Source organism: Trematomus bernacchii, unplaced genomic scaffold, assembly GCF_902827165.1.
Source record: "Trematomus bernacchii unplaced genomic scaffold, fTreBer1.1, whole genome shotgun sequence".
NCBI classification, from domain to species: domain Eukaryota; kingdom Metazoa; phylum Chordata; class Actinopteri; order Perciformes; family Nototheniidae; genus Trematomus; species Trematomus bernacchii.
The window spans coordinates 7,333,223-7,360,791 of record NW_022987698.1 but is presented as its reverse complement, the minus strand read 5'-3'; the positions used below and the strand labels follow the sequence as shown (position 1 = coordinate 7,360,791).

At 39.8% G+C, this 27,569-nt stretch overlaps 1 protein-coding gene across 1 annotated transcript in view; it reads left to right on the top strand.

Annotated features, from left to right (window-relative positions):
- The window catches only part of kif5ab (kinesin family member 5A, b), a 62,586-nt gene that overhangs the window by 30,757 nt on the left and 4,260 nt on the right, over positions 1 to 27,569 (top strand). Inside the window, exons 10-26 of the mRNA XM_034139174.1 lie at positions 929 to 1,077; positions 2,317 to 2,465; positions 5,200 to 5,417; positions 6,314 to 6,382; positions 7,584 to 7,790; positions 10,726 to 10,872; positions 12,918 to 13,106; positions 13,603 to 13,720; positions 15,572 to 15,636; positions 17,175 to 17,284; positions 18,965 to 19,066; positions 19,496 to 19,556; positions 19,670 to 19,741; positions 19,838 to 19,942; positions 21,584 to 21,800; positions 24,058 to 24,508; positions 25,653 to 25,717. Of these exons, the coding sequence (XP_033995065.1) occupies positions 929 to 1,077; positions 2,317 to 2,465; positions 5,200 to 5,417; positions 6,314 to 6,382; positions 7,584 to 7,790; positions 10,726 to 10,872; positions 12,918 to 13,106; positions 13,603 to 13,720; positions 15,572 to 15,636; positions 17,175 to 17,284; positions 18,965 to 19,066; positions 19,496 to 19,556; positions 19,670 to 19,741; positions 19,838 to 19,942; positions 21,584 to 21,800; positions 24,058 to 24,508; positions 25,653 to 25,717 (2,494 nt within the window). The remainder of the gene's footprint in view (positions 1 to 928; positions 1,078 to 2,316; positions 2,466 to 5,199; positions 5,418 to 6,313; positions 6,383 to 7,583; positions 7,791 to 10,725; positions 10,873 to 12,917; positions 13,107 to 13,602; positions 13,721 to 15,571; positions 15,637 to 17,174; positions 17,285 to 18,964; positions 19,067 to 19,495; positions 19,557 to 19,669; positions 19,742 to 19,837; positions 19,943 to 21,583; positions 21,801 to 24,057; positions 24,509 to 25,652; positions 25,718 to 27,569) is intronic.

The following is a 27,569-nucleotide window of genomic DNA, read 5'->3' as shown; positions in this document are numbered from 1 at the left end:
CTTTTTATATTATTATCTTTTCTATCAGGCTGCTAAAGAATTGTAGCTGCTGACTTCTATTAATTGTTTGTGTTTCGCATATCCCTTAACATCATTTTTCTTAAATTGAGTCTTACCTTAAGGAATTAGATTGGAACAACATAAATGTGTTCAAGGTCGATCCCAGCCAAATGACACACAGTAAATTAGACAAGTGTCCCTAGGAGAGTAAATGATACCGCTTTCAGAATTTCTTCTCATGCGACCGTCAGCAGAAAGCGAATGTCCCAAAATATCAAACTGTTCCTTTTATCGTATTATATTTGTCATAACAACAATCTTTTTGTATAATGTTAACACCATCTTTGTCATGTGAAGATGTAGAAAACAAGAAATAAAAAAAACATTGATTCAAATAAATGTGTAATAGTGGTTCTGCAGAATCTTATAATAATAACACTCTTGTCTTCCATTATCAATAACACTGCTACTGCTTGTAACTTATTTCCACATTTCACCTTACTCAACTCGAAAATTCACACACTCTTTCCTGCCAACTCTACAGTCCATCATAGTAATAAAAAATATTCCCCGGCTATTATTATATAACTCAGGACGCTCAGGTATCCCTATAATCCTGATGGATTGGTTTATAGACTGTAAACACCTCAAAAACACTTCATAAATCTAATAGTATTCATTCTTTATTCATGGGGAGGACAGAAATGTCTTTTTGAAAGCAATACAAAGGAAGGGAACACTGTGAATGAATCAGAAAATTGAGAGAAATCTTTTCTTTCTTTGTTCTCCACTGATGCTCACCACACTTGTTTTTTGTTTTTGAGAAGAAAACACCTGCAAGATGTAACAGCATTTCAGGATGTCCTCCAGAGGCTTTTAATCCTCTTCTACCTGTCTGTTCTTTCTTCCCCTCGTTGTGTCTTTGTAGAAATCTCACGTGCCGTACCGTGACAGCAAAATGACTCGCATCTTACAGGACTCACTGGGCGGGAACTGTCGCACCACCATGTTCATCTGTTGCTCTCCGTCCAGCTACAATGATGTGGAGACCAAATCCACCCTGATGTTTGGCCAACGGTAACAAGCTTTCTGCTATGTAGCGCTGTGCTGCTGCACTGTGCATCTCTGTCTCGCTCAGCTGCAGCTGTTGGGATGTTTTTCAGATGAAATGTGTTCAACTCTGATATGCTATTCACAGACTTCTGCCTCCAACTTTGTTTTTGATGAACTGCGCCCTGCTCTGGAGACAGACTGTATGTGTGGTTTCTGATCGTGCTGGGAATGCTTAAATATATTTATTTAGTAAACTTAAGGGCAAGATGCTTTCACAGAAGCAGAGATTTGTTTTGCTTGTCAGCGCTCCGCTCCTATTGCTCACAATCAACAAACAAAAAAATCAGATAGAAAGATTGTGAAAAAAGCATCCTTATCCATGTGTGTTGGTTGAAATGAATAATGTATGACGGAGCAGAGGGAGTGACATATATTTGAATTGTACTGAACAGAAGAGTTGGTCTCATATCTCCCTCTGCCAGCCACGGTAGCTTTTAACACCGCGATTAATCTCTTTCTCAAAATCAATATGACACCAAAAATATGATGACATGATATTCAATATATTGAATGTCATGAAATATGACAAATATTTGTCAAACTTTCCCGTTATCAACGTAGCGAGTGTATTATTTGAGATAAAGGTCCACAAATATACAGGTTTGTGTAGCCATCAACATTGACTTTATGATCACCTGATGATTGATTATCAGCATTGCACTACCCAAATAAATTGTTAACTCAATTCTGATGCAATGACACAACTTGAGATAAGGCTGTTTGTTGTGCTAATGGCAGTGAATAAATGAATGGAGGACCACAATGTCTTTTCACTGAAGTGTGAAATGAAGAGTGCTGTGGCTGTAGCATCATGAATGTTTAACTCTGTGATGCCATCTTCATGCGTCATGATTGAGAAATAATTGATGGTCACATACTGTACTCTCTCCTCTTATGAAATGTATGTTGCTATATTTTGATGTGTTTTAAGAGGTCTGAAGGGCTTTTACAGTTTGGATTCCTGCCTCCCTCTCCTTACATGCACCATCAAACACTGTTGGCTGAAACCCAATTTGCATACCAATTAATGAGATGCGATCCCATTTTCATTTTGCAGCCAGGGCTGAAATTCGCTTGTTGACAGTTTCTCTGTTCTCTCACACTTTCCTTTCTCCCTTTTTCTATATGTGGTGCTCACACCCTGTTCCTCTCACGCCTTCCTTCACTCTCTGCTGGTGTTTCTCCCTGCATCCCTCCAATTAGAGCCAAGACCATCAGAAATACTGTATCTGTGAACCTTGAGCTCACAGCAGAGCAGTGGAAGAAGAAGTATGAAAAGGAAAAGGAGAAGAACAGGTTATTGAAGGAGACTGTTCAGAGACTGGAGACTGAGCTCAACTGCTGGAAGAATGGTAATACTGGCACTGAAATCACGCTTGCAGCTCACTAACACATGAAATATCTTCTGCCACCAAAGAACTGTGAAATGTGTTGCCCAGACATGTTGGCCATTAACAGCGCATTCATTTCTTACTGTCATATTAATAACACGTTTATATTTTTAGACACAAAAGCAGGGTAGCGGTTGGTCAGCCTATCAGGGTTGAAATAACACAACCACTATTTAATGGATTACCATAAAAGTTGTTACACATAGGATGTTTGAAATAACTTATTTCACTCACGAGAGGTTATGGTTAAGAGCTTTTTTATAACAAATTCAATGTGATAATAAAGCCTTGACAGAAAGGCTTCGACTCTACGGGTGGATTTGTAATCTAGGGGTGTCTGGCCATAGTGGCAGCAAGATAAATCCACCCCAAGGAGTCTGATCCCTGGGGAGGTGGTTGCTGATGATCCTGCTGAGAGTGGTAGGCTGATAACATGATACAACTGATTGCTGTATGGGGATGGGGAGGTGAAGGGGCTCTGGTAACAGCAGCATGAACATACTAAAGGTGCCTAGGAATCTTGATTTAAAAAGAGACAGCCGCAAACAGAGAGGCTAACGGCTGATATCCAGTTTGGAGAACCAAACATTGGCAGCAGGAATTTACGAGTTAGCATGCGTGAGAGGAATGAATGTCAGGATATCGGTGAAATAAAATACTGGGACCCGGGCCTTAATTTAAACGAGCACCATCTGCAGATTTTTTCATTTTGTCCAAATTAGATTAAATGAGATTGGATTCAACTTTATTGTCATTACACATAGCACAACGAAATCAAGTTTGCATCCAATCAAAAAGAGCATTGAGTAGATAAGGTGCAGATGAGGATACAGTTTAAACACATATGTGAACTAAAGTGAATTGTGGCTAAAGGTTGTGGCATATGTAATACATGGTTGTTTACATTTAAAATACTTACAAAAAAGATAGAAAAAGTAAAACCTCATGTTGCTGATAGTGTGACTTAGTCTTGTTAAATTACTTGTATGAATGTCAAAAAATAAATGAAATAAGGGACCTGCATAAACCAGCACCCTTATTATTTTTCTTTTAAATGTTTGTTAACAACGATAAGCTTGGTCACCTTTAAACAAAATCCCTACACCAGATGCAGTTCACAATAGTAAAGGCACTTACTACTGTAGCAGGAATGGAAATGTAACCAGCCTGCAGACATTCTTTTTCAGACAACATAAGTGCAAATTTAAGATGCCAGTGTTGATATTGGAGGAGAGCAGCCAAAATGACTAGCTGGGCTTCTGCCCAAAACACTTAAAAATCCCTTTCTGGCTTTTATTTTTAGAATTTTACACTTTGTATAATTGAATTCCCCTCTCACTGTGCTGAAGGCACGACATGCTGGAGGCTTTATGTTTTATGAATCCTCATGTATTAGTAATCCACGAGGCGACAAGGGTTAATCGCATTTACAGAAAAGTGTTAACTTGCTCTTCTTTTCTGTGTCGGCACACACACACTGTGTCAGGACACACTTCGATGAAGCACTGATCCATCCCTCTACACACACACTCCTCGGCCTCCTCCTCTTCTGGGCTGTAGGTCAATTCAAATGTCACTGCACTGAAGGGTCGTGATCGGTTGACATTCAACTCTGTAATAAATACTGTCCGACGTATTACTTATAGATCATCCTCTCCATGCTTGACCTGAGTTTTTTTAATGCTGTACAGTAACACATTTTTATTGAACAGCTATCATTGAAAATGATTCCTTTTATAGCTACATCTTCATCAGTTACTTTCCCTCACACACACTCTCCCTCTCTCTCACGATTTATTACTTTTAATTTCCTAATGGATCATTTTGGCATTATGTTTTCCCCAACACTGCTCCCTTTATTGTTGCCCACCTCAGGCCAGGACCTCCCTGAGTAGAACGTGTTTGACCTCCAACATGTCCCACATTACCTGTTTTTAGTCAAGGATGGCCCAAAGGCAGGAACAACTGTCTCATACATTAATTCTCCTCGATCTTCTCCCTCCACAGAGGAGATCTAGTGTGCAACCATTTCAGGGTTGTGTTGCATTGAACCAGGCTGATATTTTTGTATCTGTTAACACACCTTCAACTAGACAAGAAGAGATAGGTATTGTTTTAACTATGGATTCATTTGACCTAACCACTCAATTTCCCAATTGATCCTCTTAACTCCAGCTACAATATATCGGTCAAAGCAGTGTTGTTAAATCCTGGAGGCACAGAGAAGTGGTGGAAGTAAGATTCTGAAATGGTTAAGCATAAACCTCCTGATGCTGCCTGGGGAGGAGAATTACAATCACAACACATTACAGTCCAGAGTGTCTGTCAGTCCAAGCTATTACTCCTGTGTGTTATGAAACGCATTAAGGGCTTGTACACAATTGAAATACAGATTTCTGCATTCAATGGTTCCCCTCGTGTTCTTCATAGGATACTGTCGTTGTCTTAGCCAAAGCACGAAACAACTGACATACTGTTATAAAGCTCTGGTGTTTTTGACTGCACGTTGAGTCTGTAGAAAAGAACAGCTACTTTATGGAACAGAAATATAAATAACCTGAGATTTTAAAGTATTCAGGACTAAGGAAAGACCATGCTAATGATATCCCTTCTCATCCATTTAATGCATTAATACATGGTCGTGCCAGAGAAACACATTTACAAAAAAATCCAATATTTCGTCTCTTGTTCTTAGGTGAGGCTGTCGAGTTAGAGCAACTGAGCCCTGAAGACATCCCCCTGGTTCCTCCTGAATCTGAGGAGCCCGTTCCAGACATATGCACCCCCTGCAGTCCCTGCACCCCCTGCAGCCCCTGCTCTGTTGCCTCTTCCATTGTGGTTCACATCTCTGAGGAGGAGCGGCAGAAATATGAGGCGGAGATCCGCAAGCTTTACAAACAGATGGATGATAAGGTGATAAATTAATGTAACATCGGGACCATTTGTGTGCATGAATTATAGACTGTGTTCAGAGCCTGAATGCAGAGCTGTTTAAACTCGATGGATGAGATATTTGTAATGGTATACACACATGCACACAAAGAGGATATCATACATGTATTATTCATTTGAATGAATTCAGGATCAGACGCATAGTAGTGACTAATGTAGCAACGCATAGGAATATGTCATTGGGGAAAAAGCAATGTTCTACATTGAATGGCATTAAAGCTCTTATTTATTTTACATATCATCTGTACTCATGTGTGCTGTTCTCCACGGTGCTATAGTGTATAATGTCATTGTTTTTAATTAACAGATAAACTGATACATATGCAGAACCAGTTTTACAATACTCATGAGATGCTCAGTTACATATAAGACTTCTTACATAATTATACAAGCAGGCATTTTCAGGTGTATTGCACTTATTGTACAGGATAATCTAATTGGATGCATATTTTTGTATCTACTAATATTATACATTAACTGTACACCTGATGCAGGCTATTCTATGTAACATTGTAAGTGTATACACAGGATGATAGTTGTCATATTACATGCGTTATTTCTGGTTAACGGTAGTTGAGTTAACATTGAGAGAGCATTCTTTTCCCCCTACGGTACACAGCTTTTTGATCACATCCTTATTAATCTACTGTTATTTTGTTAATGGTTTTAATTAGATGTGTTCCTATACATTTATGGAGTTAAGTACGAGCTCAGAATGTATACTTATGGTTGACATGGAACCCAAAAGTACACAATATGGTAGTATCCAGAGAATCTGTACTGTGCCAGTGTGTGTGTGTAATACATAACTCTCTAAATCAAATGTTTATACTTCCTTTGCCTTTTTGCCTCTCAAGGATGATGAGATCAATCACCAGAGCCAGATGGTGGAGAAACTGAAGGAGCAGATGCTCGACCAGGAGGAGGTAAACTACTTTATTTTTACAGTACATCTATTCATTAGTTTGGTTAAACATCTCAAGGTAAGCTGCATGTGGCAATCAATAGCACACTTTGACTAGAACTCAGCCGTGAGAGCTTTATTAAATTGCCCTTGAAATGAATTGAGAAAATGGAAAATATAAGCCTTTCAGGTGCCAGAAAGTACTTGAAGGACCTAAAAGGTTATTGTTTAATCGTAAGTGTTTTTGCGTGTTAACAGCAGTTTAGAAATAGAACAGGTCTAGTGGTTGCACAGATGGAAATGATTGTAGTAAAGGATCAATACAAATATAGAGTAGGCTGAAAATGAGAAATGAAGACCATTGTTTCCCATTTTACTCAGCATGGCTCACATTGTAGCTAATAGGCAGAAAACAAAAGCTCTAAAATTATCTCATATGTGCTTTTAAAAAACTATGGATCAGCATGTCTCATTAACATTACATTTAGAAACCTTAGAACATTCAACACTCAATCTAATGTAAACAGGTTTACCCGCCTGTAGGCTATATGCTTCTTGTCTGAAGAACGGCGATTAAAAGACTCCATTAAAATGTAATCTTAAACAGTGTTTACAGCATGTATTAACAAAGGTGGCTACACAGTGGGCTAAACAGCATGAAGCAAGCTTTGGGATGTAGTACACTTCCAAGTAAAATACTTCACATTTGCAAAATTACTTCATTTATATCCTAAAATGGGCTCCGCTGTGGGTTGATCTGACTTGATGGTAACTACCTTAGCCTTGTGTACAGTAACATCATTTCACATTCATTTTGCAAAACAGAAGCTGTATACTGCAGTGTGATTATGCAGGCACCCGGGGAAGAGACACATCTACATTTAATGATATCCATTCAGTAACATTGCCCACAATGGGCTGCAGCAGTACACATAGAGGGAAACACCAAGGTGGCCAAATAATGTCCTCTCTTACAGCATCATGTGAACGTTTTTAGATTTAAAAGAATTAATTTGTAATTCACACCTACTGTATATTAAATAGCAGGGTTTGTTGTCAGGCTTATCTGTTATTAACAAGATATACTTTTTTTTAATTAAAACCCAGCAGCTCTGCCATGTGAATTAAGAAGATGCTTTACCCAATGCTCCTATACAATTTAATTTCTCTGTCACTTTTTTAAATCAGTTTCTATTAAGTTGTTGTATCTCTGTGTTGCACAGCTTCTGGCATCCTCCAGGGGTGACAGCGAGAAGGTGCAGTCAGACCTCGGCAGGCTGCAGACGGAGAATCAATCCGCCAAGGCCGAGGTGAAAGAAGTCCTCCAGGCTCTGGAGGAGCTGGCAGTGAACTACGACCAGAGGAGCCTGGAGGTCGAGGAGAGGAGCGTGCAGAAGAAGCTGCTGGCTGAAGAGCTGGCCAAGAAAGTGGTGGGTGTTTTCTTCTTGGAGGCTCAGTTTTATGCGACATAGGAGAAGGAACAGTACAGCTAAAAATGGTCGAACAGAGAAGGAATGATATAGAGAAAAGATAAACAAAGTGAAGGATTAACTGATTAAGGCAGGAACAAACGGCACACTGTGTTATAGTGTATTTATAGGAGGAGAGCACATTAGGAAGAAGGAAAAAATGAGTTTTTAGGTATAAAATAATCTATTCATCTATTCCATTTTAAACCCTGTCTTTCAAGAATATGTAGAGCTACTGGTACAAAATGCAATTAGAGAGATACTGAATTACATTAGGGAGTTTTGTAAGAGGAAAGATAAGAGAGGAGATTCTTATAAACTGTGCAGCCAGCGGTCATGAATAGATAAATGTATGAAAAACTAATAATCAACAACTTGAAGGAAAGCCTCAAGTATTGTTCAAATTACAGCAGTGGTGTTTCTTCAGCTCCAGCCTGACTTCACCCTCATACTATATGCAGCTACAGCATAAGCTATGAACTCATTCATTCTTGAAAATGTGGCTAGTTGTTAATGTGATCACATATCAACTATTAACAACTGCAGCTATCAAGAGCGAAAGTCTGACTTTTCTTAATTACGGTCAAAGTTATTTCATAAACTCTCTTCTCTTTTACCTTTTACTGAATAGCTGTTCCCATGAGGACAGCATTCAGTGTTGACAGAGTTACTATTAATTACATCTGGCATAGTTTATTTTGCAGAAGCCTGTGAAATGTAGTTATCAATGACATTCTGCTTCTATTAAAATAATCATTTTAAGGTCTATGTATTGCACCAGACATATTTATTGTCAGTCTTTGAAAAGAATGAGCAACATTTGTGTGCGACTGGGTCTTAGTTCACTGGAATTTACTTTAGAAATAAAGGTAATAGAAAGACCATTGGCAAAGCTCAGTCCTTAATGAAGTTATTGTGACTGGCTGAGTGGACCATTATTCACCTTCTTAAAACCTCTTCAATATTTCATGCACCGTTTTACAATCTGCTCCGGCGTCCTCTCCTCCCTCTCTGTCTCTCCGAAGGGGCTCCAGGAACAGATGAAAGGAGGTGACAATGTAACGACCCACTGCACAGTTTATCCTGCTGAAGCCAGCTGAAACCTCTTTTCCTTCCTCAATCATCTCAGTAACGCCTCCTCTGTGGACACTTCCTCCTGTTCTGTCCTAACCTCTCACCGGACACAGCTTCCACTCAGGGACGCCGCCTTAGCACGCTGACGAGATGTGAAACTGAATACAAGAAATCATACAGTGATTTAAATAAAAGAATCCCATTATGCCAGCCTCTCAGGGCCTTTTCCAGCTCCATCCCCCATGACTCTTTATTACAAATTCTCCACTTTCTGCATCCCAGCTGTTATGCTAATGTGCAGTGTTGCTGCTTCATAATTTTTTTTGCCGTTGACCTAGAAAAATGGTGCAATGAATTACATTCATCACTGTTTTTAATCCACCACCTCCTTAGCTGTCTTCAACTTCGATTCCTGTGAAGGCTCCTCTCTTGTTCTGCAAAAGACCATCGCTCACTGTCTTTCCATTCATCTGCTCCTTTAAGCACCTTATCCATCCATCCAGCATTTGATATCATTACGATTCAGTCCATTCATCATTCAACTACACTGAGCCTTTTTCATTAACCACCCTTTTTTTTCTTTTACTTTCTCAGAAATGGATCTATTTCAGTAAATGATTTACATCCTTCTATGCTAAGTCAATGTTTTGACATGGGAAATGACCTGGAAAATGATGACAGGGCTTAAAGTTAATGAAGGGGGTGAAGATGAAGAGGTTGATAAAGGCGTGAATGTTACTGTATTTGTGAATGTGGTTAGTTGTGCCTCAACCATGGCGGCAATGAGCTGAAATGCAGCATTAAAAACCTGTCATCTGTGACAATAGTTAATCCACTTAGAATGAAAGAAACCCCTTCAATGAATTTGACACCACCTCTATGGAAACAGACTCGTGCCAGAAAAGATGACATGGTTTTTGGAAAATTGGTTTAGACAATTTGAGGAGTTTTACATTATTCAATTACACACTCACATGAGTGAGTTCTGTAGATGGATTTTGCTCTGCATTTCCGGCTATTTCTTAGGCCCAATACCCCCGGATTATATTCAAAATGTAAAATAACATAGCAGTAGTATTGTGTGTGAGGCAGTCATTATGGTTAAGCCATCTATATTAATGAATGTTATATAAAAATAAAAACATATTATATGTGGCTTTATATAGAGAGTTAAAACAGGTAGGTGAATTGATAAAATGTGTCAATTTAGTAGTTAAAAATTGTACGGCAAGTAAAACATTACTTATGGGGTTAAGGTAATTTAAGAACAACAATATCTCATGAAATGTTTGCCGATGTTTATTATGTAGAAAAAGTTGTGACACAGATTTGCAAGATCAAATAATTTGCGTCCATAGTATAGAAACTGCAACTCCCTTCTTCTGTTTCACTTGGATTGAGCCTCATGGTTTCATTTCATGTTCAAGCATTTCAGGTTACAGTATTGTTTAGAAGCCTGCCGTACGAAATGGAGAAGTATTAAAGAAAGCATTATCATCCCCCCGGATCCTTTCATCCAGCCCCGATGCCATCAGCCCCATCTCAGTAGTTCATTGATTGCTAATATGCCGGCCATTACGTTTGAGCTATTTGGATTTCTTGGATGGGAATGAGGTCAGGGGTTAAAGCGAGTCTCACAGCTGTGTGTGTTCGCGGATTAAAGGACTCTCAATCCTCCTATTTCAATCTTCTCTTACACTATTTAATCCCGTTATTCCCATCTCTCCTCTTCTCACTGTCGTCGTTTTTTTTTTACCGAACTCCTCCCCTCTCTCTTCTTCCTCTGTGTTTAATCCCTCATTTTGCTCCTCTCCTCCCACAGGCTCAACTCAAGGCTGTAGAAGCAGAGCTGTCTCGCATCCAGGAAGTGAGCAGCCATCAAAGGAAACGCATCACTGAGATTCTCAACAGCCTGATGAGGGACCTGAGTGAGTTCAGCACCATCGTTGGGAACAGGGACATCAAGCTGGTGAGTGGGACGCACAATGCAAGCTCAGAGTAATATACCAGTTCAAAGGAACAGATAGTGCTTGAAACTTTGAATAACAAGCACAAGTCTTTCCCCTAAGTCATAAGAAACATTTAACTATCTGGGAAGAATCAGTGCAATTAGCATAAAAAAACACTTTACTTAATTGAGAGTAAAGCACAGAGATATATGGAATCAGGATCTCGTACTGTTTCTTGTGAACAACCCCCCCCCCCCCCCCAGAAAATGAATTCCCATACATACGTTTCAGATCATATTAAACTGGCCTTTCTTATTGATTTAGGTTCTATAAAAGGGAGTTACATTTATCTTTTTCATGGTGCAGATGACAAGGTTTGGCTCCATAAAGCTTCCTACTTACATCCAAATCAATGAAGTATTTTTTTATATAAAGTTTATGACCTCATGTGCGGAAGCGACCTTTTGGTTGAACAGATAGGTTGCTCCTCTGCATCCTCCAATCCTTCAAACCCGACATCAGACACCATCAAAATAAAATGGTTGGTGTCGTGCAGGGATGTGGGCTCCCTTTCGATATTACTTCGTTTCCTCAAGCGGCAAGCCTTTGGAACATCAACGTTAAGGAGACTACCTACCTTCAAGGACAGACGGTTATCTATCCAATCTTGCTCAAGTGAAAGCTAAAACAAATGACGCAGAACATCAGCTTAAACAAAACCAGGATGATGGAACAGGGCACCGAGACCTCCTCTATCTTCATCAACATCAACACCTACATATTGTATTGAGCTGTGGATGGTGATGGATGGTCCAAGCTGTAAGCACTGTCACTCACCACCACCGCCAATAACATGTCACTCAACACTGAACTCAGCAGCTGTATCGGGAAAGCAGACTCTGCTTTAGGAAGCTCATAGTTAGACTGAGGAACATGTGCACAGACGCTGTGATTTAGCTCACCCCTGTACGGTCGTTAAGCTTAGACCCCATTCTTACAGTACATTAAGAGCCGAGGATAAACAGATCCCATCTGTGTTGCCTGAGGTGCAAAGTGGGCATCACCTGGATGGACAGGATTACACACAGCAGTCCTAGAGGACTCCCTCCAGAGGCAGCGACCTCTCCGCTGTCGGGGCCCTGTCCAAAGGATGGACAACAGACGAATCCCCAGAGACTTTCTGTACACAGAGCTGTCATCTGGCAAGAGGTGCACTGGCCGTTACATTATAAAGATGTCTGCGAGCAAGTCTTCAAGTCCTTCAACATCAACCGGGAAGATGCCCTTAACTGTTTTTAAAGGCAGGAAACTCTCCACACTGGATTGCTGACATAGAACACCACCTTGACTCCGAGAAGCAAAGACAATGGAGAGACAACGTTATTATCATGAGGCTTCTTATGCAACATGTGCTGGTCTCCCAAGCCTGCCTTGTTGATCATTTGTTTTTCCTCTCCTCTTTTTCTGTGTGATAAAAACCTGCCGACATAAAAGGCAGAAAGTCAAACGGTTTCAAATTGAGAGAAACCCTTTCAATCTCATTTTTGAAAGGGTGAAATATTAATTCATATTAAAGTCAAAGTGGAAAATTCATAATGGCTTATGCATTATTTTCTTTCTCTTTCTCTTTAATTGAACCGGACATTTGCGAAATCCGTGGAATTTTAGAAATCATGTCTTATTTCTTACTGTTAGAAACCCCGCTGAAGGGCAACGCATTAAACATTATAGTCATTATTTGTATATCCTTGAATAATTCTTTTTCAATATAACACCTGGGATATGTAATAGGCGTACCCACTGATGTATCTTAGCTATAATATTTACATTTGTTTTGATATGTGGGAGTAGTCTGTCCTTCGGAGCATCTGAGTAAGAGCATCTGCTAAATGATGCTTTTAACATTACGGATGTGCCTACAAAATGTCAGAAAGCGTCCCTAAGATGCCTCTCTCTCTCTCTTAAACTTCCCAGCTGTCTTTAAACAGTCCCCACTAAATCTTAAGCTAACATCTTCACTACTCTTTTAACGATCTCTCCTCCTCTCTACCTCATTTTCCTTCAGCCCGTGGAGATCACCGGTTCAATCGAAGAGGAGTTCACAGTGGCCCGCCTCTACATCAGTAAGATCAAGTCTGAGGTGAAGTCCATGCTGAAACGCTGCCGTCATCTGGAGAGCCACCAGATGGAGTGTCACCGCAAGATGGAGGAGACAGGCAGAGAGCTGTCCTCCTGTCAGCTTCTCATTTCACAGGTGAGCGACTGACTGAGAAACTAGCTTCAAACATCCAGGGTAGGGACAAGATTGTAAATCCAGCAGGAAATGTTGGTGTTGATGTGGGGCAAATGAGGACAATCTGCAATGAAACCAAGAGTGCAAAATATTATTTATCATCACCAATGAGCGAATAACATTTTGAATCAGAAAGACTTTGGCCTTTTTTTACGATCCTTATTTTTGAGTAGGAGCAGTGTGCTCAAAATGTCACTCAACTGTTTGTGGCATCAACACATCAGCAGATTTTATTGTCAAAACGATATTGTGCATTCTTTATTGATTGCTTGAAACCCTTCATGTTGTGAGTTCCACTATCGTCGGTATTTTAATTTATATCCCTAATGACGGGTTCATAAATATTCAATGTAAATCATATCCATTTCACAGCGAGTAGAACTTCTACCCTTGGTGTCGAGGTCCTGTGCTCATTAGTATACTTCCTGCATCTGAGGCGCTGTGTTCTGGTTTTCAGCACGAGGCAAAGATCCGCTCTCTGACGGACTACATGCAGAATGTGGAGCTGAAGAAGAGGAAGTTGGAAGACAGCTATGACTCTCTGAGTGAAGAGCTGGCCAAACTCCAAGCTCAAGGTAGACTAATGTAATCATGATAGTACAAAAATCAGTATCTTTCTTAATGTATTCATCCAGTCAACAAACAAGACTAATAGTAAAGACAATCCAGACTTTTCTTTAGCACAGCACTGCTTTGAGCCAAATCCAATGACGCTGATGTTAAGAAGGTATACCGTGTAATGTCATCGTCATTACATAAAGGCAAGCAGGTCATTGGGTTTCATCCTCTGCACACCAAACTGTATGTCTTTACAAAATGTCATGGAAATCCGTCCTATATTGTTGCAGACAAAAAAGACCACAGTGGCATTCATGTCTAATCTCAATTAACTCCTCAAAAGTATTTAGAAATGTGAAAATACACAGTCATGTTAGACGTTTGTAACAGTCTGTTTTGAGGTGAAATCGAACTATCTCGCTAAACCCCAAGGATCAATATTGAATAAACAGAGTCAGCGCAGCACATGTAAAATGTCTTGCTTCTGTATGTGTGATAAAAATGTCTTTGCCCCAGGCTCGGGTTGAGATATTTTCCCTACGTGATCAAAATAACAAACCAGGAACAGAGTGTCTCCCATTTATTCAGACTCAAAGGTGAAGCAGGAAACAACAATACGGTCAGAAAAGCTATGCAACAGATTTATGGCTGATAAATTATACAATTGCTCCAGGAGCAAAACTAATCAACAGTCATCAAAACAAATGTATTCAATAAATCAAAGAATACTGCAGGTTAAAGCAGAATATTTATCCTATAAAAGCACATATTTTTACAGAGACAGTGTGCCAAAGCGATTGAAGTGATGGATAATAATCTTCTGTGTGACATTCTTGCTAAATACAGAGTGAAGGACAGCATGCAGGTTAAACCACTCTGTAAATATCCAGTTAAATTGATGACTTTGGCCAAAGGCAGATATTAAATATAAATTTAATATTCTGACAGAGCGAAACACAATCCTTTCTTGAGGAAGTAAACAAAACACAACAATGTGTTGATGTATTTCCGCTTCACCGGACTGGAACTGGGAGAGGATGCAGCCTAAACTATTTTATTTAATACAAATTGAAAGAATCCCTGTCTATATGTAGGTCTGTCATCCGATGGACTACACTCTCTGTGGGTAAATTGCTCAGGACCCAAAGAACTGGAGTACAGGGAGTGAAGGTTTTTGGATCACTGGCTCTTCAGAGCGGGCACTGCGTGGCTTCAATGAGAGTTTTAGTCTCTGCCAGAGGCCTTTCTGTCCTGTCGAGAAAAACCGGGTAAACACTGACAGATTCAAGCTTCCAAACATATCACTGCCCCAGCATGAACAGATTAATGGTACATTTGACATTTGAGCGTCGGTCATCTAACTGCAGATACTCTCGGTACACTGACACAATTCACAAATCAGGCCAAAGGCAATGTAAGTCCAAAATATCCTGTAAAAAAACCTGTGGATTAAGTCCAGGTAAATCAATTGTGTCCGTACTTAAGCCAGGCACTCCTTGAGTCATTACAAAAGTAAATAAATACAAAGTGCTGCAGGTTGTGTTGAAAACACAGCAAAGTAGAGAGCTCCGTAATGTCATCATCAGACGACGTTGACATTTTAGGAAGAGCAATGAGTTGTCGACAGATTAGATCAGCATGATACAGTAGCTATCGTTCTCAATAACAGGTATTATCACACCCGAGGCACGAGTAGGGTCACGCTGACCTCTCTGTCAAATGAAGCGTGGTGCAGTTATGCTGTCAAAGTCATGTCACTGTCACCTCTGTCATCTCAATCAATGTGTTTTATCTCCCTGCTTCTCTCTTCTCGTCCTCCCTCTGTCTTGTTTGATCTTACCGTGGTGTGTGTGCATGTTTGTTTTTAGAGAGCATGGCACTGGTCACCAGCGGCGAGAATCACTCTTCTGTCCAGGATTCCTGTGATATAAAGGTAACCATGACTACAGTGAGAGCAATTTAGTGTAATGACCTTTTCCTCACACCGCCTCTGGTGTGTGTGTGGTGTGTGTGGTGTGTGTGTGTGTGTGTGTGTGTGTGTGTGTGTGTGTGTGTGTGTGGTGTGTGTGTGTGATGTGGGTGTGTGTGTGTAGTGTGTGTGTGTGTGTGTGTGTGTGTGTGTGTGTGTGTTGTGTGTGTGTGTGTGTGTGGTGTGTGTGTGTGTGTGTGTGTGTGTGTGTGTGTGTGTGTGGTGTGTGTGTGTGTGTGTGTGTGTGTGTGTGTGTGTGTGTGTGTGTGTGTGTGTGTGTGTGTGTGTGTGTGTGTGTGTGTGTGTGTGTGTGTGTGTGTGTGTGTGTGTGTGTGTGTGTGTGTGTGTGTGTGTGTGTGTGTGGTGTGTGTGTGTGTGTGTGTGTGGTGTGGTGTGTGTGTGTGTGTGTGTGTGTGTGTGTGCGTCCTGTGTGTGTGTGTGCGTCTTTGAGTGTACATTAATGTTTCAGAGCACGGTGTCAGTACATCATAAGGGGAGTGCAAGTGTTTTTGCATGTAAAGTAGGGCTGCAATAGTTATTTAACTGTTAGATGGATTCATCAATTGTCTTTTTTAAGAAATAATTTGACATGTAAAACAGGAAATATGTTCTTCATGTGAAACAAATGTCTTAGTGAACTTCATGTGCTGTAGGAAGATTTTATTTTTTGGACAAAGCTATGATAACCCTTTCCCCTCGTGTCCAGTCTATTAATGGTTAAATCAACTGGCTGCTACATATTATTATCATACAGAGTGGTATCAATTTTGCTATCTAAGACTTAGAGGAAAGCATTTTCCTATATTGTACAAATTGTTTAGCTATTCCTCATTCTTTAAATAGCTCATCTTAAGTAAATGCCCAAACTCCAAAGATACAGCATTGAATTTACAATGACACAAAATATAAACAAGCAGAAAATCCTTAGATTGAGGATTCTGGAAAACTCAAATGTTTTGTACAGTATTATATGATAAAAACTTAGATATGTTATTGAGTGATTATTATTCGACAAATCTGTTAAGCACTAACATGCCTTGGTTTAACTGTTTGGGGATCCTTTGGTCAAACATTAGCTCCTGTGCCTCTGTTCCCCCCAATCTGCCAGAGCAAACAGCACACACAAGCCAGCCGCTTCACATCAGTATACTGCAACACTACCAGGCCTTTGGTTTTATGTCAGTCAGTTTGTGGTTATTTTATAAAACATAGGTTATTTAGGAAAATGCTCCATGTCATCACTATTGAATCTTAAGTAATAAGGTGTTAGTAAACTATTTTTAATACAAGTCAAAGCCCTTATACAGAGGAGGTTTTGCACGATCCAGTGGATTTTACTCTGAATGCCCATGTGGCTCACGATGTCCACTGGAGGCTTAAATGCTTTTCTCTCTTGTTATTTTGTGATTAAGTTTTGTTCCCACCTCCGGGTACACTCTCTCTCTCTCTCTCTCTCTCATTATGTATGTGTGTCTCCTCTCTTCTTGTTGCCCATACCTCAGAGGGCTCTGGAGCAGCAGATGGAGTCACATCGTGAGTCGCACAGCAAACAGCTCGGTCGCCTGCGAGATGAGATCAATGAGAACCAGAAGATCATCGACGACTTAACTGAGTCAGTGCTTCATTATTATTCTTCACCTTTTCAGAGAAACTTAATAAGGCTACAGATACTCAGCTTGTACAGGAGTACGACAATAGGAGTTCAGGAGTGTTTTAAAGCAGGGGCCAGTTGCATGAAAATAAACTAATTTATTTTGTCTTAAATGTAACTTTTAGTCAGCATTGCTTTACAGTACATAGACACCAGTATTAAGCTTCCTTATGAGTGACTAATGTAGGAATGACTGACAATTGCATCTGGGGTAATAAAAGGCACTTTGCAGAAAACGAGAAATAGTGATCAATACACTTTAAACTCGCTGAAAACCTAAATCACAGTGTCTTATTTAGTACTTCCCATGATTTAAATGTGATATCATTTGAGTATACAAAATTATAGGTTATCAAGGAAAATACATAATAATACTTTCTTTGACACTGGACTGTGTTGCATTACAAAGCAGGTTTTACATGGCTCCAAAACAGACAGCTTATCCACTCAGCTGTCTGTAGGCTTAAATCTTTATTCCTATTCTTCCGTCATATGCAGTGTGAAAATGCTAAAATTGGGGATACAATGTCTCAGTCCATGAGTTCTCAAAAAGTCTTGCGGTAGCTGTAAGAGGGTCTGAAATCAATATGTGTGGGGGTTGACATGCAGAGGAAACTGCAGTGTGGAAGGACTTTAGAAGCTGCTGCTGATTACCACAGATCATTGAAAAACCCCAGGCCTTGTTTGGGCTCTTTGAAAACATGCCCCTTCAGGTGCCTTGTTTTGAAGATTTCTGTAACAAGCATGAACTTCTGGGAGTAGACTGCAGGGCAGAGCCTTGAGAAACTAAAGTACATTTCCCAAATGGTCGAGGAGTACTGACCCATGGAGCAGCTGCAGAGGATTTCAGAATGAAAATACATGTGCTGACATGGCTTGAATTGGATAAGCAGCTTGAAAATGGATGTATGAAGGGATGTAAGAAGAACGGAAATGATCTGGAAGCAGTAGTGTGGTCATTTTGATCCTTGCAGCAGAGCAGAAAGGTATAATAAATATTTGTCCAAGATTTGAGGTTCAGTAAAGTGGAGCATGATAAAATAAACTGTTCAAATTGACGGGGAAACGCAGTGCGCTATTTTAAAACAGGATGTATCTGTACCCTAATGTGACACTAACAGCTTGGATGTGACTATGAGGACACAAATCCTTACCCTGCAAAGAAATATTGAGCCTTCTCATCATTTGTGATCATGCCGCTTTGAAAGTCTGTGCATGCCACTGAGCTGAAGCGTTACCCCCCAGAGACAGGGAAGACAATTTATTTTTTCGCATTTGTCAGTGTCAAGCTGAGGCCAAAACAAAACTCATCACAATACAAGCAATTGTCAACAATAATTCTCTTAAATGGCATTTATACCAGCTTACAAACATCTAATCAACCTGTAATATTTATTGGAAAATGCATAGTGGTTAAATTCTAAGAACTTAGATTAAATAGCAAACATTTTTAAGGCACATGAGAGTTCATGAAGTTTGACAATATGTTTTTTTGGTGGCGCTGACCTCCATTTCCAGATTGAACCCATTGTATTACATATTTTACTTTACATTTCCCCAATCTTGGATTTCCTTTAGGAGAGAGAAATTATGTATACGTGTTTTTTTATTGAAATATTGTTACATTTTGTACTTTTTCAGTTGTAACCAGAAGCAGGAGCTGGAGTTGGAGCAACTGCATTACGACTTTCAACATCTCAGGAGTCAAGAACATCACAAGAGCCGGCAGCTGGAGGAACTGACGTGAGTCTCTGCTGTTCTGTCCTGGCCAGCATTCAAACACTCCACCATATGGAGGCCCAACGGCGAGCTGCCTCTTTTGATTCACATCTTCCATTCCTCTCTGTCATCCGTCTTCCCTTTGTCTGTGTATGTTCCTCTCTCTCTGCAGCTCTGTCATCCTATTTACAGTATACATTTATCTCCCTGTGGAGGAATAAAGTCGTACAGTTTGTAACTAAAATGAACCCTTTTAACCCCTTTCAGTTTTTGGAAAGGTAACAGCTGGCTGCTGATAGGTCTGTTTCAGTCTGCACTGCCCTTTGCAGCGTGTTGCATCAGATGGCAGATTGAAGCCAGAGTTAGATGCCATCTTTATTCATGAATTATTCTGGCAAAAATGTGCTGTAGGGAGAAGTTTTTTTAATTATCTATCTTTCTGTCAATATATAGATTTCTCCATGAGCGACATGAGCAGTCCAAGCGGGACCTCAAAGGGCTGGAAGACACGGTTGTAAGTCATTATTTACTGTCGCGATTCACTTGGCTCCCTCACGGGCCAATGATCCACTAAATACTCCCTAACTGCTCTAACTGCACTATTTCCTCTCTCACTTTATTCTGAAGGCTCGTGAGCTCTACACCCTGCACAACCTCCGCAAGCTTTTCGTTCAAGACCTCACGACCCGAGTTAGAAAAGTAAGACAGAAACAACTTCTTGAATCTTGAATCCTCCAACTTTTTTGAACTGCAGTATTTCAGAGGTTGAAAGTTCTTTATTGTTTCTGTCCACAGAGTGCACAGTTGGAGCTTGATGAGAGAGGGGGATATATCAGTCAGAAACAGAAGATTTCCTTTCTTGAAAACAACCTCGACCAGCTTACAAAAGTTCACAAACAGGTAACAGCCCATATCAAAATATAAATGATAGTGAGAAAACAGAAAATGTTTTATCCATCCAACATTTCGTTTGAAACTAGGACAAATAATAGTGTTTCGCTCAGCCTGTAAATGTGATTATCACCGTGCCATGGCGCAGCAGTGTCGGGCTGAAACGCCTTACCAGGATAGAATAAATATGAGCAGAGCCAAATTAAAATACAGAACAGTGTGCACTGTTTGTCATTGTTGACAAGAGTAAAGCAGGCACCATCAATCATTTTACTATTGCAACTTCAAATATAAGTCTCCTTGAAAACAGAGCAGAAGCAGGTGTTAAACCACGCTGCTTTCAGGGAGAGGAAGCCCGGTACTCAGTCGCTCAGAATTGATAAATACAAAATAATTCATCATGCAGGTGCACATAAAACACGCCTTTTATCCTCTCTGAATCTGACGCACACCATCTCTCAAAGTCAACCTTGCGCTCAAAAAGACGAGACATAACACTCATATACACACATACACAGACACACACATACACTTCACACATCCAACTTTAATATTCCTAAATGGACTACAGCAGTAGAGCGAGTGTTGATGTGCTAAACGCTCTGCAGACTGGCACATCAAGTCGTGCTGGCAGATTGGTGAGAGCTGCACTGCAGCAGTGTCAGAAAACCAATCCTAAAGTGGCTGCTGGGAGACTCCATCCCATCTACCCCCTGCCGATACTGTAGGAAAGGAGATGAAAGTCATGGTCATAAATCAACAAGCTCCCAGAGGAGAGTGATAAGACTCCTAAAGACAGGCAGTGGACAGCGGCTCTGCTCTGTCTGATTTGTCCTGCCCTTGTACAGACACAGTACTGACTGACTGTATTTCCATCTGGAAACACTCACAACTGTCATGATTTCTCTTATTACATCAATTGGAAAATAGGAGTCGTGCCTCTATTTCCCAACCAAACAATAATATAGCTCTGCCAAACCTGAATCTAGGATCCTTTGCCTGTTAGATTACTTGGATACAAAGACTATTATTCTTTCCACAGTGCACCACAGGATTGTGTCTCTAAACGCTTGTAACAAATGTGTAAAAACATATTGGTGGGGATGAAACATTCCGTCAGTTTTATGCTTTACTCCCACAGACTCTGTCATGGCTGACACTTGGTGTTTTTTCTCTTGATATCTAACTTCTTTTTAAAATGGTTAACTTTTTTTGGACAACCTTGACAACACAGCGTTACAGAAATACAGATTTAAAGTTGATCCTTTGGTTCTGGGTTCTTCGCTTTTAACAAAACTCACTACCACATATTATTCTCTTTTTTTGCTTGCCAGATTAAATGGAATAATTGGATGAACGGATGAGACACGGAGCACTGTATATTCTTAGACAATTTTTCCTTAAGGCACTTTTACTCCGCTGAACTTATTTGGGTCAAACTAATATAAATGTTCCAGGTAAAGAGATTTGTGAGGTCGCTTTGCTACATCTGTTGTTGTATGAAACCTATTGATTTAAATGTTCTCTTCTTGGGGACCAAAAGGTTGGATCTCTAACAGTGAAAAACTGGAGGATCATTTTCCTATGGAATGGAAATGGGAAATAGGAAGATAGTTAATCCCCGGGTTTATGTCTTCTTTTGTGTGACAGCTGGTGCGTGACAATGCAGATCTTCGCTGTGAGCTTCCAAAACTGGAGAAACGTCTTCGGTCTACAGCTGAGCGAGTCAAGGCTCTGGAGGTCGCGCTGAAGGAGGCGAAGGAAGGAGCCATGAAGGACCGCCACCGCTACCAGCAGGAGGTGGAGCGCATCAAGGATGTGATGAGGGTCCGCAATCCCTTCCGCCGATCCCATGCTGCACAAATAGGTAATACATCCTCCTGCTCACTGACTCACACACTCAGAAAATACTTCCGAATAATTGAACAGCCATCAGCAGTGATCTACACACTATATTACATGTGTCATTTCAGTGAAAGCTCTGTTTGATAAAATGATCTTTCACTCTGTGGGTAGTCAGTGATCCTCTGCATCTCTCTATTAAAATCTGATGTATGGGTATTAATATGCAATATGCACTATTACGTTCCTTTTTAGGACATTAATTGCATTTCATTGCCTCAGTACTTGTACAATATGCAATGACAATACAGTATATCTGCATCTTATGTAATTCAGTCCACAATCAAATCACACACAGCCGTTTTCATGACATTAAGGTTATTTAGAGGCATATTACAGTTTTTCTCAATTGCTTAAGTATGGCTTTTATTACTTCTCAACAAAATAACAGTAATGTATACTGTGCAGCACAACAACTTCAAATGACTCCATCTTGCATGAGGTGAATTATTCTGCCAGTGCATCTCAATGCTTTCAAAACAAAGGATTTGTATGTTCAAGGAAACGTGTCAACATGAGTCCACTGAAATTATTTGACATCATTTTATTTTATGGAAAATTTGAAGGATAATTTCTCTTTCAGCCAATTAAACAATGTCCATTAAAACTCATGCGGTATCCCTGGTTGTAACTATTCTTATTCATTACAGTGTGCATCTAATTTCAACAGTCATTTCAAATTAAAGTAAATTATAAAGACAAATGTCTCAATATTCTGTTTAGATTTATGCAAATCACTAATATATAAAATGCTCATTCTCTCCACAGCCGCTGCTAAGGTTACATATACTAACACCCTTCTCCATCTATCCGCACCTTTTCATCTGCCTCTGATATTCAATTTGCACTTGGAATGTACTGCGATAATAATCTTTTATCATGGTGCAATAATTCCTTTCGTGAAATGTCCAGTACCTACAGTATATTCTTCCTCCATTCTCATACTCCACCTCATCATGCATGAGCAAGGTCCTGAGAAAGACTCAGGTTCACTGTGATACAAACTTTTATTTATTTTCTAAACTAAATTCAACAACATATATTAGTTGCCAATAATTGTTACAATAATTATAATACCAAACAGATAGATGTGATGGAGGGCTGAATTTTTTTTCGAAGGATTTACACAAAGAGCTCTTTCGAGAGAAATGCAATGATTAGAAAAGCATTGTAATCCATTTTAATCACTAAGACTTGCTTCATCACTGTGTCTATTGAAGGTAATTGGACTCATGCGTTTGAATTCTGTGAAATAAATGAGATGCCTACAGTATGCTGCTGTGAGAAAGATTAGCTATTGATTTGAGAGTCTTTAGAACAATGATTTTCCATGGGGATTATACTAAAGCGCCTCAGAAGAACTGTGATGTGTTGGTGTATATTAAAGTTATAAAGGAAAAAAAAGATCTTGCAAGAAGTGTGCTCATGTTTGGATGTTTTGAAGTTGGATCAAAAAGACTTCAGCTGGATAGCTAATGTGTGTTTCCTGTGTTGGAAAACAGAATGATAAAATGGTGATTTTACTGTTTTATGCTAAATTTGATGGGCTACATGTACATAAAAACAAGGTCTCCATCTAAAGCTGCAACAATTACTAAATCGGTCGATTAAAATACAAATATAAGCCAACTATTTTGATAATCAATTGATGGTTAAATTACTGTTTCTACTTTCTGCTAAAATGGCAGAAAATGCTGTTTCCAGCCTCTCAAATATGAAGATGTGCTGCTTATCATACTAAACTTGGACAGATTTGGACTGACAAAACCAGACATTTAAAGGCATCACCTTGTGCTTAAAAAACGGGATGGACATCTTTTACTATTTTCTGAAATTGTATAGACCTGGAAGTATAATAGTTTCTCTTTTTATCTCTAAGGAGAGAAGTGATTTATAGAGCAGATATGCACTTTTTTGTTTTGTATATTGTAATTTGTGTTTGATTTCAGCCCTTGTTGTATAACTTGTCCGCAGGGCACCTTTGTGAACGAGAGCATTGCAGTCATTTGGTTTCCCTGATTAAAAAAAGGTTCTCTATATTCAGTGGCAGCCAGTTTCACTTGGACTTTAATATATCCTCAGTATTCAAGTCACATTAAACGTATTACTCTGTCCTAGGGACGACAGGTTAGCAATACCCCTTCTGGGCAGCACAAATATGATGTTTTTTGTCTTTTATGGTTGAATGGATAAATCAGTAAATCATTCTGTTTTATCTCTAGCCAAGCCTGTGCGTGCCGGCCACTCGTGCTCTCCCACCAACCCCTTCTACATCCGAGGCTACAGCGATCACCCCGTTGCCTTCTATAAAGCTGACTTCCACAACAGCAACATGAAACAAGAAGCTGCTCCTGCTGCTCCTGCTACACCAGAGAGTGAGCCCAGGTTACCTGAGGCCAACTCCAAACAGAGCAGCCCCACCAAACACCCCCACCCCCAGGTCGACGACTCACACGACAACGAAGCTCAGGACAGCGACTCACACGACAACGAAGCTCAGGACAGCGACTCACACGACAACGAAGCTCAGGACAGCGACTCACATGAAAACGAAGCTCAGGACAGCGACTCACACGACAACGGACCTCAGGACAGCGACTCACATGACAACGGACCTCAGGACAGCGGCGCTCAGGACAACGGACCTCAGGACAGCGGCGCTCAGGACAACATGTGAGCAAATCCAGCTGCATGTGTAGAATTTATAATTTAACATCATGGAGTAATATACTGCAGGTGATTATACACATCCTTGTACATAATGGTTTGGACTACTTCATTTGTTTACTTCTTACTAGTTATTTACAGAGATGTTGTATTGGCAGTGCAGTCATCATGACTATCCGCTGATAGTGAAGACAATGCAGTTGAATGCTTGAGAAAAGCTCTGCAAACTGCTAAAAAAGGGTGATCTTTAGTTAGGACTATTTTGACAACCATTGAAAGCTATGAATTATTTTCAAAAGTCAGAAATAATAGATCATGCTCAAGGCAAATAATGATGTTCTTATACAAAGTATACTGTATCTATCTGTGTTCTTAGTACAAAGCTTAAGCAGCCCAGCTTTTTACACTTAAGTGTGTTAGTAGACAAAAGCATTGTGTTTTATCTGTTTTATGAAGGCACATTTGCACATCTAAATGCGTTGAAATGCAGACCAGTGATTCTTGAAGAATAAGAACCAATATTAACCAATGACTAACCTTTTAGTCACTCTCAACCTTCGTCGAGACAGTTTAACACATTTCTCACACCGCTGTTTTTAAATAGATCGTGCTCTACCCACTCTGTGCACTGGAGTAGGATAATTGTTCTCATGTGGGAGTGTCTCATGTGACAATCTGCCACATAATGTTTTTTACAGAATAAAAAAAAAACGTCAGACTCAAAATCACATAATTAAATCTATTTACAAGAATAAATACAGAGCTTGCATCTCTGATTAAAGAAAACGTTGGCCTTGCAGCTTTCATACGTGATTTAAAGTTTTGTAATCATATGCACTACTTGTATATTGAGTTTACCATGCAGCAAGTAGGTCACCTTCTCATTTTAAAATCCTCTAGGGGACAAAGTTTGCTAATTAAATATCCAGTATACTTCTCTTCTATCGAGTATTGCATCAATGTTGCCATTTCTTTCTTACAGTCAGTGAATCCGTTTTGACATTGATTTATTATTTAGTGGCCGAGTGAGCACTTGGGTACACTTTTATTTTCAAGTTCTCATTTAACTCAAAGACCCTATTGATCCCGTGATTTTGAAACTAATATCCCAGAGGCAAAATGTACATAAACATCTTTGTCTCGTTTGAAGGCTTCCTGCTGAACCTCAGAGTCGAGCAGACAAGAACACGGCAGAGATGCTCGATTCAGAAAACGGTGAGCCTTTGTTCACATGTGCCTTTTTATTGTAATGTGAAATATTATGATGAAGATCAGTGGGGTCAAATTCCCTACTTATTAGGACCTCTTTATTTTTAGTGGTTGCTATAATGGCTGTAATGCTTTCATACCAGCCATTATGTTTGAATGATGATTTATATACGCTTACAGAGTGGTGGTTGTTAAAGCAGTTTACAATGATTGCCTGCTGCTATCAATCCACCCCGCTGTTACGTTGTTGTCATTTTGCTTTCATCTTCTTGTAACAGGCTCAGGATAGGTTAATGGCCCCATTTATTTATGGAATACAGCCTTGATTTTTAACATTCACTGAGGAAATTCTCTTCGTTGTTTTGAGGACATTGCTGCTGCTTCTTGAGACTTTTCTGCACTCTCATGTTTGTGTCTGCTCTCATCAGCAGGCGCCTCTGGGGGAGATAGATTATCCTCACAGAGTCATTACTCAGCCGACAGATAGGCTGCAGACAGGCTGAGAGCCCACCTCAGCCCCTGACCTAGCCATGACAGTTGTAGAGTTGTGTAACAACACCCCGCCTCCTCAATTCCCCAGGAGTGTCAATAAAAGTCACAACCTGGGTCACAGCCAACATTTCACTTTGCTGCGACATGTACCTTTCTTTTATTAAAACACTAATATCAGTGATGCTATCCAGTGAGCACTTTACTAATTTAATCAGGCTGCTTTTATTTTGTCGCTTCCCATGATGGTGGTTCAGATGGTTTTCACCACTGCCAACAACATACGGAGAAAGCACTGATATTTCTCTCCTCTTGGCATAAACATACTCTTTTCAATACTGACAGCTGCTTAGAAGCTATGATTCATCTCAAGAGATTTGTGAAGATTTTTATAATCAACGATACAATATCAGTTATTTTGGATTGACTCAGTTTAATTTAGTTTTTTAACATTTTATCCAGTATTTTTCCCCACAATGGTCATTGTATGGCATTTTTTAATCAAAGTGCTCTTGCTCTGTAATGCCAGTCAAATTCAGAGGTACATTTCTTTCTGGTCCCTCACCAGTAATGTTCACTCTGGGATATAACTCTACTGAGTGTCACGCATTTCAAAAAGAGCTTATAGGAAGGTAGCTTTGCAAGGCTGTACCTCAAATGACTTACTTTTTCAGTATTTTGAGTCTGTTGAGGTGTAGCCCTGACAGTTCCTGTAAGGATTAGATTTTTATGAACTACCAATTTAATTTTTTATAAATAGATTCAATTGAGCAGCCTTATAATCCAGTCAGGCGCGAGGCTCCCTGATAGCAGCCAACTCATCAAGTTTAAAGCACACACATTTAGTAAACGCTCTGCCATGCATATCAATGAATCAGTGCACATAGACTTCTTAATGTGTGGCGTTCGAAAAAAAAGCTGAAACACCTTAATCTGGATGGCAATATTTTTCACATAAAAAGTCACGTGAATATTTTGAGAGATGAATCCCTCTCAGGGTAGCTCAGGGAAAACACAGATCTTTTAAAGATTGTTTTTTCCAGTAGCTGCTATAGAAGGACATTTGGCATAGCACTAGCCATTAAACCGCCAAGAAAATGAATGAAAAATAATTAAAAGAATGCAACTATGATGCAGGGACTACAAAGTGAGCCATAATGGTGTGCTTTTATTACTGTAAGTGCCATTCTGTGCCGCTGTTGGTCTACCTGTATGACATCTGTTATTGCGCATATGTTTTATGCAACAAAGCTATGAGTGGGAGGAATATACAGTATACATATTTTATTTTTATTTTACAATTTTGATTTGTAGCACTTTGTTATTGTTATTATTAGCTGTAACGTAATTGAGTAAGTCTACTGGCTGG